Here is a 13,620-nt window from a genome sequence, read left to right on the forward strand (position 1 = left end):
GCTGTAAAATATTGATTTGAAGGCTGCAGAAATGGCTGAAAGTGGGTTACAACACAAAAAACAGAAGGCTGTGCTATTCCATTGGACTGCAACAAAATGTGTCATGATTTTTATTACACAGTTTATAATAAATTGTGATGGTTAAAGAGTTGCCATATGTGAGGAAAATAGTTTTCACAGTTTGTGCGGTTTGCTGTCAGTGTGCAGTAGTTTTTAATTATGTGATACCAATGGGAGCAATAGAATATAAACCACTGGCCACTTATAGAACAAATAGCAAACCACAGTCATTGGGAAAATTGGTGGAAAGATTTCCCTAAGTATGCTACTGTGAAGTAGTAAATATGAGCCACTATGGAATGGAAATAGTGCGCATTAATTTTGCAACACATCCCCACCATTGATTATTGAGAAGCTGGGATGTGCAGCCCCTGCTGTCTTAACAGTTTTTGCCCTAATCAATATTTGTTCTTTGCTGAGAATTGAAAATTTTTACTCCCAGGGTATAATAAGATAAAGAGCAATTGGAAGTTTGGAGATGTTGGGGCAGGGATTATAATATCATCTAAAATGGAATTGAGTAAGTATTTCAAAAGGAAGAATATAAATGTGTACTGGGAAAAGGGCAGAAAATGAAGTTAGAGTAGATGGCTCCAGTAGAATATCTAGCATCAGCACATGCACATGGACTGAATGTACCTGTTATAGAAAGGATATTATTAAACTAGAAAGAGTGCAGAAAAGATTTACTAGGATGCTACCGGGACTTGATGGTTTGACTTATAGGGAGAGGTTGGATAGACTGAGACTTTTTTCCCTGGAGAGTAGGAGGTTTAGGGGTGATCTTATAGAAGTCTATAAAATAATGAGGGGCATAGATAAGGTCGATAGTCAAAATCTTTTCCCAAAGGTAGGGGAGTCTATAACGAGGGGGCATAGATTTAAGGTGAGAGGGGAGAGATACAAAAGGATCCAGAGGGGCAATTTTTTTCACTCAAAGGGTGGTGAGTGTCTGGAACGAGCTGCCAGAGGCAGTAGTAGAGGCGGGTACAATTTTGTCTTTTAAAAAGCATTTGGACAGTTACATGGGTAAGATGGGTATCGAGGGATATGGGCCAAGTGCAGGCAATTGGGACTAGCTTAGTGGTATAAACTGGGCGACATGGACATGTTGGGCCGAAGGGCCTGTTTCCATGTTGTAAACTTCTATGATTCTATGATTCTATACCTGTACTTGGAGACCTGTAATTTATGATTCTTACTTCAATTGTTTTTTGCTTGTCTTGCACTTCCTGATTCTCTGTCTTTCTGCTTGTCTTCAACTCCCTTTTCTGGCCTATTTCTCTCTCTCTTTTTCTCTCTCTGTAGACCTCTTACACATTTTCTCTTATTGTTGTCTCAACATCTTTTTTATTCTCTTTTCCCACTATTTCCTCTCCCTCTCTCTAAGTCTCCTTTTCTGTGTGCTGAAGGTGTGGCTCATCAATAGGAAGCCATGGCACAGTCTTTTTGTGTAAGGAAAAGGTTAATCAGACTGACTTGAAGTGTGCTAATGTGATTGCTGCTATTGATTTTTCTTTATATTGTAGTAATGTTAGCCTTTAGCCTTTGTTTGTTATTTAGGGAAGTATGATTCAATTCGAAAGTAGTGACCACTGAACTTTTGAACTGAGACTGACTCTACAACACCAGCTGGTTTTAATATGTAGCAATGACCTGCTTAATGAGAGAATTTAATTGGAAACGTACCATTGCCTACTGGCTTCTAAGTTTCAGGGAGATTGTAATCTCTGATAATGGGTGCAAGGATAACAGTTAGTCCTGCAAAAGAAAAACATCTGGGTAATTTTTTTAATTAAGGTTTCTGTAGAATGGGGAGGGGAAATCAAGCTGGTGCTGAATGGTACAGAATGAAAGACAGACTCATACTTAGTAGTTTGGTGTGGGTAGAATAGCAATTATATGTAACAAGAGATAAATTTGTAAGATAATGAAATAAAGGAGTTATACTGATCTTGGTAGCCAAACTGACAGACCTCGTTAGTAAGGATATCAGCTTATTAACTGAAGATATTGATAAGGCATAGATTGAATTGGATTTTCCAGAAATAGAGTTATATTGCTGAGAAAGTGGAAAGCAAAATGTTTATATCTTCACCTATGTCAATCAGTCGCAGTTTTATAAAATTATCCATTAGTCACTACTCTGCAGTTTAAAGATGTAAAGCTATACATGTGAACAAGACATAATCAGGTCTGTGTAGCTTGCCATATATGGACATTTTGAATGGCAGAGTGTAATGAGATTTGGATTCATAGGGTTTGATCAACTTGAATACTGTAATTTGTTTGAGTTCCCATCCATCAGGTGTGGTTGTAAGTACTATCTTTTAAGTGTATGCCAAAGTACTATTGCATGTACTGTATGCTTGATAAAACTATGAACGCTTGACCTCACATTTGAAAAACCCTTATTGATTTTGAGGCATAGATGGAACATCTTATCAATAAAAACCATCCTCTAACACTGTGAATGGCCACTCTTGCTGTCAATGATTTTTCAAAAATCCTTGTATTGTTTTTCTCTGCCCCTCCATAATGTATTGTACCCCTTTTTTAAAAAAAAAGCTTAAATCAGGATCTTTGAGGTGTGATACTCTGAGGATGTGGGCTAGACACAAGACATTTAGTTATCGGAATGTATTCTTTTCCTTAAATAGTTAATTTATTTTTTGAGAATGCAGAAAAAGTTCACCAAAAAAGGCACTGATCCTGATTTTACATCAGTACAAAAAAAGTTGCATTTTTACCCAGATTGAACCTTTGAGTAAAAATGCAACTCAGCCATTACTTTTGAGCAGTGTGAATACCAGTATTAATGCCATGCAAAAATTGTCTGTAAGTACAGCTAGATCACATCAATTCATGGATTAAAGGATGCATCAAAGAGGATTGTGTAGTACCTGTTCCTGGTGTATATAGGAGCTATTCCCCTGAATGTCATTATTTTAAACTTCAGCTTTTATAGATTGCTTTTGGTCTCTTATTCCTTCAAGGACATAAATTCCTCATGGAAAATGTTTTTCTTTTTTGTTGGAAGCTAGTCATCTGTGGCATAATTCACTGCATGTGTCATCAACTGTTGATCTGTATTTTGTACAATAACTCTACTGATTCCTGCCTGATGCAAACAGATATACCTCTCCTAATTCTTTGCAGAGTTAGTTCCGAATGCCAACTTTGTGAAGAAAAATGATATGTTTTCCACAAAAGCTGGCACAAATCTATTTTTTGCTTCTGCACAGGTGCAAGAAGTTCTAGAGTCAGCATTAGAGCGTTAATATTGGAGCTACTGGGGGAAAAAATTGGATAAGGCCTAATAGCGGGCGTAAGCAGCGCGATCCGCTATTAACCCACGTCCGATGGCCCCGACACAGGCAGAATTTATGCTGCCTTCTAATTAGCATGATAGCTCCGTGCAGCCGGTGCTACCCACGCTGCTGAGAGGCGGCACGGAGAATGAGGAAGCCCGAAATAGGGCGTGCTCAGCACATGCTATCGGCAGTCTGCACCTCTTAAAGGTGCAGGTGCACATTTTCAATGGGACATGCACAGTCCACTGGGAGGAAGGAAAGATGGCTGGAAGGATGGCAGGACAGACACGAGAGCGGGCCCCATATTTCTCCGATGATGCACTGGAGGCCCTGGTGGAGGGGATGGACGAAAGGAGGGCCAACATGTGTCCGCAGGTTGGCAGGAGACCCTTCAGACTTCAGCTCCGCAGGCATTGGGAGGGTATGGCCCAGGAAGTGAATGCCAGGAGCATAGCCTCACGCATGTGGGTGCAATGCCGAAAGAAGTTCAATGATTTAACACGAGTGGTCAAGGTGAGTGAATGCAAGTGTCAAGTGGCACATTCTACCAACTGCGCCAGTGGTCCATGCATCGCACCCCCGTCAACTGCCCACCAACAAACGCTGCCCATCCATACGCAATGCTGCACTTGGCATACTGCATCTCACCCACACACAGTACTGCACTGACAGGCCACACATCCACCACTCACAGGTCACACACACTGGCAGCTATTTTACCATGACAGGCACATCACCCAGACACCTTGCAGGATACTCACTGATATACTGCCCTCTGTCTTGCAGGAGAAGCTGACACATAACAGCCAGCAGCAGGAGAGACCTGAGGGAGGACAGGCATGCCTACATGTCCTCACCCCCTTGGAGAAAACTGTGCTTCGGATCATTGGATGGGGCTTTGCTGCAGCTATGACGACATGCCTCACTGGAGGTCCTGATGAAGGGGATCTCTGCATAAGCATGTCTTACTTGCTCCTCTCCCCGCTCCACAACTCAACCTGTTTCCCTTTGTCATTGCAGATACCCAAGAACATGTGGCGGCACTGATGGAGGAGGAGGAGGGGGACACCAAAAGCACACCGTCACTGGATCTGACACTCGCACCCACCAGCTCAGAGACTGACACTGCGTGTCATTTAGAGCTAGGTTAGAAGAGGGATCTGCATGTGGTGAGACACCAAGCACAAGTGCACAGGAGTCGGGGCGGGGGGAACGGATAACTCAGATGCCAGTTCGCCGGAGGGCGAGGTCGCTCATTAGTTCTGCTGCAGAGGAGTCAGATGAGGACTTCGATGGGCCAGACTACAGAAGACGGCTGATGGGCATACACCACCAATTGCTTTGATCACTGGAAAGTCTGCTAGAAAGCCTCTGCATTTGGAGTCCATGGTGGAGGGGCATGGTGGAGTCCAGTTCCAACTTGACACAAGGCTTTGCGCAGAGCTTGGAGCCCATCCTTTCCAACATGGAACGGGTGGTCACCTCCATCAGCACACCTGTGGAACCCACCATGACGCAGTGTCTGATGACTGATGTCACAGCTTCCATTGCAGCACAAACCGATTTCATCAAAGGTCTGTAAGTTACGGTTCTAGCTCAGACTGCAGCAATGGAAGCTCAGACTGCTGCTATTGTGGCTCTTGGGACCACTGTGGGACGGGGCTTCCAGGGCATCACAGCACTCCAGCAATCCGTTCTCCAGCTGATCACCAGAATTGCTAAGGCATCGCCCCAGGAGAGTGGCAGTGGTGCCATGGCAATTGGACCTGCTGTCATCTCTCAGGACGACAGCATTCCTGCTCCCACCCCTGCCACTCTGTCAGTGCCCTTGTTGTTGCCAAACGGCCAGCCAGGCCAGACTGCTGCGGCCCATGCTGCGATGGTGCAGTCTGAAGCCGGGGCCTCCTGGCCCAGAGCTGTTCGAGGTCATCCTCCAAGGCCATCTGCATGCTCCTCTATTGAAGGCCAACAGCCTCCCACCACCCATGCTCCAGCCACTTCATGCTGCACCTCATTTGAGCACTAGGATAGGTAAAGGCGCACGAACAACAGGCACTAAGGGAATGCACAGATCTGTTCTGTTTCCATAATTTTATTTGATAATTGATGAATGTGACTTCTATGGTGATTTTTAGTTGTGCAATGAGCTGAGGGGGAAAGCAATGTGTAATTGGATGGAGGGCGATTTGATGGTCATGGGAGCGGATTGGTGGGGAGTGTAGGACTGTTGGTGAGTTCGGGGATATATTTGACATTATTGATGGTGGGCACGGATCCAGGTGAGCACGCAGAGCCCTTGCAGACAAGGTGTGTGTTCCATGTTGCACCCTTGCGTCTTCCTCCACTTCCTCCTCCGGCTCCTCCCACTTCACCTCTTCAGCCTCTTCCTCCTCCTCCTCCTCCACCTCTGGCTCAGGGTTTTCTCCGATCATTGGTGGCAAGGGCTGGTTCCTCTTTATGGTGAGGTTGTGCAGCGTGCAGCATACGACCACGAATCTTTCCACCCCGCTCAGCGGAGTACTGGAGGGCTCCTGCAGAACAGTCCAGGCAGCAGAAGCGATGCTTCAGGAGGCCTATGGTGTGCTCCACGACATTGCATGTGGCAGCATGGCTCTCATTGTGGGCCTGCTCTGCATGTGTGCGTGGGTTCCTGACTGGAGTCATGACCCACGGCGTGAGGGAATAGCCCTTGTTGCCCAGTAGCCAGCCTCTGACTTGGTGAGCCTTGTGAAAGATAGCTGGCACGTTGGACTGCCGCATGACGAAGGCGTCGTGACTGCTTCCAGGGTAGTGGGCATCGACCGCCATGATTCAATGCGTGTGGTCGCACACCAGCTGCACGTTCAGGGAGTGGAAGCCCTTTCGGTTGACGAAGATGACCGTGTTGATATGTGGAGCACACAGGGCAATGTGCATGCAGTCAAGAGCACCCTACACCTTGGGGAAGGCAGCAATGCGAGCGAACCCCCTTGCTCACTCGCACTGCTTGTCTCTGCCAAGAGGGAAGGTGAGGAACCTGTCCCTCATCTCGTACAGTGCGCCTGTATACTGCGAGATGTTGCACATGTTGCCAGCAGAGGCTTGAAATGATCCTGAGCCGTAGAAGTTCAGCATTACTGTTATGTTCACAGCCACAAGCAATGCTGTCCTTGCCCTGCTCTGAGGCTGCAGTTGTGGTTGCACCAGTTGAAAGATCTCTGTCACGGCCTCCTTGGTGAGCCTCAGCCATCGGACGCAATGCTCCTCGCTCGTGTTGAGGTAAGAGAATTGGTCCCGGAGGGCCGTCATTGGATAGGCCTCCTGCTCAGTGCTCTGCCTGCTTTGCGTGGCCTCTCTGCGTGCTCCCAGTCGTGCTCAATGCTCAGCGCGAACCCTAGCAGACCATCCATGGTTGCCAGGAATGTTGTTCAACCACAATTGTGACTGTCCGAACTATAAGGCAATACCTGCCCAACCACTCTCAAATGTACTCTAGCAACTCTCAGTAAGTATAGGGAGCTTCAAAAAACACTTCCTATTCCACCAGCAGCAATAATCCTACAACACCTGCATGGTCCCTTTAAATAGTGCTTTAAATAGTTCCGGTGTACGTGGTTAAGACTGTGCGTTGAGTTGAGTGTTAACATCCAAAATGCACACTGTACGCATTTTCTCCCTACTTTACATGCTGCCGGCATTCGGTATTTGCACATGCACTAATACCTATACCAAGATGGCATCCGGCACACGTCACGCTGGAAACGTGCATGCGCAGCCAAGACGGCATCTTGGCACTTCAGGAGGCAGTGCAGCAATGAAACAATGGGTGCTGCACGGCCCAATTTCTAACCCACTGTCTTTTCATAGTTCCATTATGCTTGAAACCAATTCACATTCATATACGGAGGTGTATCATTTCACAGTATTTTTACTTGATTACACAGAAAGATAAAGTAGAAAGATTAAGTTGTTTTCACTGAAAATAAACTTAATATTCCAATGTGAGTTAAAACAATTAATTTCTGCCTTTCTATATTGCTGTGTTGTAAAACTTACTTCGATTAATTAATATGTGAACAAGTGAATTGCAAATTGAGTTTCCACCAATAGGTGTGGTGATGTTGCAAGTACATATGTGAGCTCAAATCAATGAGAAGCCAATGAATGTCTCTACGTCATCCCCTTTAGCACTGATTATTCTGCATAATGTATATTATAAAAGTTCAAAGGGCATGCAAAATACCCATCAAATTTGCTGGTCAAAAAATCCTGTCTCCAGTATCATAAAAAAACAACTGTTATCTGAACAATGCAGATTACCTCAAATATAAATAAATAAGTAGAAAACTAGCAATGAAAAGTAAGCCAGCTGCAAAAAAAAAGCTAACACTCAACAATTAACAAGCATGAAAAGGCTAGCAATAAGAAACCACCACAAAACCAACCAATTAAATCACTCAAAATATTTTCCCAACATCTTTAGGAGGCCATGTTGGTTTTCAAGTCGCTGATGAATATATGCCTAAAAATTGAATCTATTTCATACTAAAAACATTAAACAATTCTTAAAAAGATCACTAAACTTGTCCATAAATGTAACTGTTTTATTTTTAAAATAACCACAAATGTCCTCCACACAGACCTGCTTCTTTGGGGTTGGGGCTTGGGCTCTGCTCCATTTCTGGAGCTTACAGCATTAACCTGGGCTTTCCTACTGATATCTTGGAAGTTCAGAGCATGAAAAACCTTAGTTCTTACCCTGTGGTTGCAGTCTATGTTGGTTAGGAGGCTGCCAAAATCTCATTCTCCTCTGCTGTAATAAATAAAGCAGCACAATTTAATTTATTTCTAAAATCTTTGCTGCCGAAAGAAAGTAAGTCAGGCTGCACCATTTCCAGCCGGTTCATTCATTTTTCATTTTCTTCCTTACCTTTACTTTCCCTTCCCTCCAAACAGCCAGCACAGAAAAGAGAATCCAAGTCCCAGCCGCCCCAAGTGCTGCCATTTCCCGAAATACTCCCAGACTCCAGACCCCAATTCTGCCAGGTCCTCACTCCATTCCTACCTCCCCAGGATGTTTCCAAGCTTCAGCCTCAGATTACACAAAATATTCTTTATGCTGATAGAGTCATAGAGTCATAGAGTTATACAGCACGGATAGAGGCCCTTCGGCCCATCGTGTCCGCGCCGGCCATCAGCCCTGTCTACTCTAATCCCATATTCCAGCATTTGGTCCGTAGCCTTGTATGATATTTCTTAACTTACTGTAATTTAAAAACTGTTTCAACTGTCAAGAGGGCCAGTAACCAGAGGACACAGACTTAAAATAATTGGAAAAAAGTCCAGGGGGGAAATGAGGAGAAGTCTTTTTACGCAGTGAGTTGTTATGATCTGGAATGCACGACCTGAAAAGGTGGTGGAAGCAGGTTCAGTAGTACCTTTCAAAAGGGAATTGGATATTTATTTGAAAAGAAAAAATTGCAGGGCTATGGGCAAAGAGCAGGAGAGTGGGACTAATTGAATAGCTCTTTTAAAGAGCTCGCACAGACATGATGGGCCAAATGGCCTCCTTCTGTGTAGTATGATTCTATGATTCATTAACAATTCATTCACCAAAGTAAATAGCTTTTTCCTATTTACCTGATCAAAACCATTCATAATTTTTAATACCTCTATCAGATCCCCTGTTAAGGTTCTCTATCCTAGTGAAGAAGGCCCTAGTTTCTCCAGTCTTTTATCATAACTAAAGCCTCTCATCCATGGTATCATCTTAGTGAATCTCTTCAGCATCCTTTCTATGGCCTTGACATCCTTACTAATGTAGGGTGCTGAAAACTGGATACAGTTCTCTAACTACTGCCTGAACAATAGTTGTATAGACTTGGCATTACCTCTTTGCTTTTGTACTCTATGTACCTATTCATAAAACTTATGATTCCACAGCATATTTTTTTTTACAGCTTTGTCAATGTTTCTCTCACTTTTAAAGATTGTACATGGTGGCTCTGTTGTTTGAATTTCTCAAAGAGATTAACAAATGGCTTTTGGGAGTCCAGGCCTACTCTTTGAGGCTGCCAGCGATGCCAAGGGATTAATTATGTACGTCTTCCATCCAGCGTGCCCGTCACATTTTGTATAAATTAACAATCTTTTTTTAAAAAGCCAGTCATTTCCTGCTGTTTTTTTTCTGAACTTCAGACAATCTGGTCACTCCAAGAAGAGGAGCCAAGCCACTGCCAATCCTGGGAAATTTCCAACAGCAACTAGCTTGTATTTGACTTCAAGATGTGCCTATTTAAACCATTTAGAGTATTGAGCATTGAGCTTAAGGAGACAGGCCAGTGTAGCAGCTAAACATCACAACAATGCTTCAGATCTGAGACTACCCAGGGCAACACCACAGGAGATCAGCTCATGTTGTAGAAAATAATGGACAGTCATGGGTGAAATATAGGTTCTCTAAAAGAATAGAGGTCTCCCATTTTTTTTCTTTGCAAATCAAAACTAATATCAGGAAATATAATTGTCTGACTCTCCCCCTTGACCATCTATCATTCTATATTTAACTACCCTTTTTCCTTTATTATTTTAGCAGGAACGTTTGATTAAAGGATGGACCCACCAACAGCTTGTGTGTCTTGGCATAGCCCACCTCCCATACATAACCGACAAAACATGCCTAGTAGCCTTGATCTGGAGCAAAATGTCATCTACTCGGTGAGTGCAATTAGTTTTTCAGTTGTACTCCCTGGAAGATTGACAGCGCAGCTGACAGGGTGGCTGAGTCTGTGCAGATTAGTGTACAAAAGCTGACAGATTTCCCAGTGAAACCTTCTCCCCACATCTCTTCGGCAGGTAAATCCCTATAATCCACTGACTGGCTGACGGCTATTTTCATGAGCTGAAGCTGGTGAAGAGTTCCATAGTAAGCAGCTATGAAATCTCATTAAACAAGTCTTTCACACTCTGTTATCCCTGCATTACATATTATAATGAGTCATTGTGATGAAGTACAAAAACGCTTTTTAATGAACAGGATAGAGTTTGTGTTACATTGGGCTTTGATTAATGAGCCAAAGTCATTGATGAAGTCATATACCACGTCTGATCTGTGACCTTCCAATATAAAACACTGTTTTGGATGAAAGCAACTATGGCTCAAATTACCTTCTTCACAGAATTGCCGATGTGTAATTGAGACTCAAGATAGTATTCTAATAAGTTTGCTTATAACTGGTGAGTTTTATAGATCAGGCTCTATGGAATAATTAAGAACACAGCAATAGTGCTATGGGTAACAGTTTGATCTGATTGCTTGATTAAGGCAGTGCAAAACAAACAGACCCAAGTTATATTGCCATCTCTGCATTGTACTCTGGTCATACAAATCAGAGTTATACCAGTTAATTTTGTCATGTTAGCAAGGTGCCTATAGAATTATTTAGCTGATGGCCTGGGATTATTTTAAACTTTACATTGCACAAATTGTAGTTATAGTGTAGCCAATGGGAAGTGGAAGTGATGTGAGAATACTTCTTTAAAGCAGTATCACATTGCTTGTTAGCATTCAGTCCAGCTTGAGCACAAGACTTTAATAAGCTAGGCTGAAGGATAGTTAAATGTGAATATCACCCACTGATCTCAAAAGCATAGGTTGCACAAGTGTTCCCCAAAATACAAAAAAAAATTCCCATTAAAGTAATAATCAAACATGTAATCAAATTAATACTAACATAATTTATTAATTGAGAATTTGTTAACAGGTTACAAAAATATATAAAATGATGCCCCAGTTTTGAATTTGGGAGATGATAATGCAAACTTGGTCATTCCGTAAATATTAAGGCAATGGTTTGCTACTGTAGTCTGCATTGTATTTGGTCCTTTTTTTGACAAATTATTGTAATGTACCTCATTAATGGCATAAAAGGGAAACTCAGCTCTGTTGTTTCCCATATAATTTACCATCTTATATATATCTATAAAATCACCTTTTAAAACTCCTCCTTTCGAGGCTGAAAAGCCCAAGTCTCACCAGCCATTCCTCAAACCTCAGACCTCTAACACTATGAATCAATATTGTGGATCTTCTCTGCACTGCCTCCAATGCTTGAATATTTCCTTTGTGTCTTGATGACCAGAACTGGACTCATTACTCAAGATGTGATTTGACCAGAGCACTCTACAGTTTCATCATGACATCCTCTGACTTTTAATCTACTATTTTGGCTATATAGTTCAAAATTCTGTTGGCTTTGTTAATTGCTATTCTGCATCAGTTGAGCATGTTGTGCATCGAGTCTACGAAGACTCATAGGTCTCTTTCAACTTCATCCTTAGCTATATCAAAACCATTCACGGAGTACGTCTGCCTTCACAAAAGAAGTGGATGAAGTTAATGTCGCAGTAGAGGAGGGGGGAGTAGAGACATTGGATAGGATAAAAATAGAAAAGATGTGCTAGACAGGTTGGCATCACTCAAAGTTAACAAGTCACTCGGCCCAGATGGGATGAATCCTAGGTTGCTGAGGTAAGCTAGGGTGGAGATAGCAAAAGCCCTGACCACAATTTTTCAATCCTCCTTGGACATGGAAGTGGTGCCAGAGGACTGGAGGATTGAAACATTACTCCCCTGTTCAAGAAAGGGAAGAGTGATAAACCTGGTAACTACAGACCAATCAGTCTAATGACAATGGTGGGAAAACTACTAGAGACCATTGTGAAGGTCAAAATTAATTCTCATTTGGAGAAGCATGGGTTAATAAGGGACAGCCAGCATGGATTTGTTAAAGGCAAATCATGTCTGATTGAGTTCTTTGGTGAAGTAACAGAGAGAGCTGATGAAGGTAGTGCAGTAGATGTATATATGGTCTTTCAAAAGGCATTTGATAAAGTACCACATAACAGACTTATTCAGAAAATAGAAGCACATGGTATTAAAGGGACGGTGGTAACTTGGGTACATAATTGGCTAAAGGATAGGAGGCAGAGAGTAGTGGTGAATGGATGTTTTTCCTAACTGGAGAGTAAGCGTGCAGTGGGGTCCCCCAGAGATCGGTATTAGGACCATTGCTTTTCTTATATATAAATGACCTGGACTTGGGTATAGCGAGTACAATTTTAAAGTTTACTTGTGATACAAAACTTGGCAACGTAGTTAATAGTGAGCAGGATAGTAGCAGACTTCAAGAGGACGTAGACAGACTGGTGGAATGGGCAGATGCAACTTAACATGGATAAGTGTGAAGTGATGCACTTTGGAGGAACAACATGTAGAGACAGTATAATCTAAATGGTACCATTTTGAGGGGGGTACAAAAGCAGAGGGACCTTGGGGTGCATATTCACAAATCTTTGAAGGCGGCAGGGCAAGTTGATAAGGCGGTTAAGAAAGCGTATGGGATATTTGGCTTTGTAAGTAGGGGCATTGAGTACAAAAACAAGGAAGTCATACTAAACCTTTACAAATCACTGGTTAGGCCTCAGCTGGAGTATTGTGTACAATTATGGGCACTACATTTTAGGAAGAATGTCAAGGCTTTGGAGAGGGTACAGAGGAGGTTTACCAGGATGATACCAGGGATGAGGAACTTCAGTTATGTGGAGAGATAAGAGAAACTGGGATTGATCTCCTTACAGCAGAGAAGGTTAAGGGGAAACCTAATAGAAGTATTCAAAATTATGAGGGGTTTTGATGGAGCAAGAAGGGAGAAACTTTTTCCTCTGGCAAGTGGTCGTTAACCAGAGGTCATAGATTTAAAATAATTCGCAAGTGCTGAGGAAATTTTCTTTCACACAGAGGGTTGTTCAAAGATCTGGAATGAACTACCTGAAGGGATGGTGGAAACAGTGCCATAGAAACTTTCAAAAGGCAATTGGACATGTACTTTAAGAGGACTAATTTGCAGGGGAAAAGCTCAGATGTGTGACTAAATTGGACAGCTTTCAAAGAGCCGGATTGGGCATGACGGGCCAAATGGCCTCTTTCTGTGCTGTGTGATTCTATGATTTTACGTGGATTGGCCTCTTTCTGTGCTGTGTGATTCTATGATTTTACGTGGATTGCCCATTTTTCTTTCTGGTGTGCAGAACTTTACATTTGTCTGCATTATATTTCATCTGCCATTGTTCTGGCTACTTACACATTTTGTCCAGCTTATTCTGTAATTTATGCCTCTTCTGATTTCATTGCTTCTCCTGGTTTAGTATCATCTGCAAATATGACCAGTTTGCATTGGGTTTCTGGTCCATGTCATTGAGGTACATT

General features: G+C 42.8%; 1 protein-coding gene across 7 annotated transcripts in view; it reads left to right on the forward strand.

Annotated features, from left to right (window-relative positions):
- Positions 1-13,620, forward strand: part of LOC137333656 (uncharacterized) — a 430,358-nt gene that overhangs the window by 305,549 nt on the left and 111,189 nt on the right. For all 7 annotated transcript variants that reach the window (XR_010965955.1, XM_067997916.1, XM_067997920.1 and 4 more), the window contains one exon: positions 9,946-10,070. Coding sequence is in view for 6 of the 7 variants with exons in the window: in XM_067997916.1 (XP_067854017.1) it covers positions 9,966-10,070 (105 nt within the window). In the remaining variant the exon portion in view is untranslated. The remainder of the gene's footprint in view (positions 1-9,945; positions 10,071-13,620) is intronic.

The sequence above is a fragment of the Heptranchias perlo genome, chromosome 16 (assembly GCF_035084215.1).
Source record: "Heptranchias perlo isolate sHepPer1 chromosome 16, sHepPer1.hap1, whole genome shotgun sequence".
NCBI lineage: Eukaryota > Metazoa > Chordata > Chondrichthyes > Hexanchiformes > Hexanchidae > Heptranchias > Heptranchias perlo.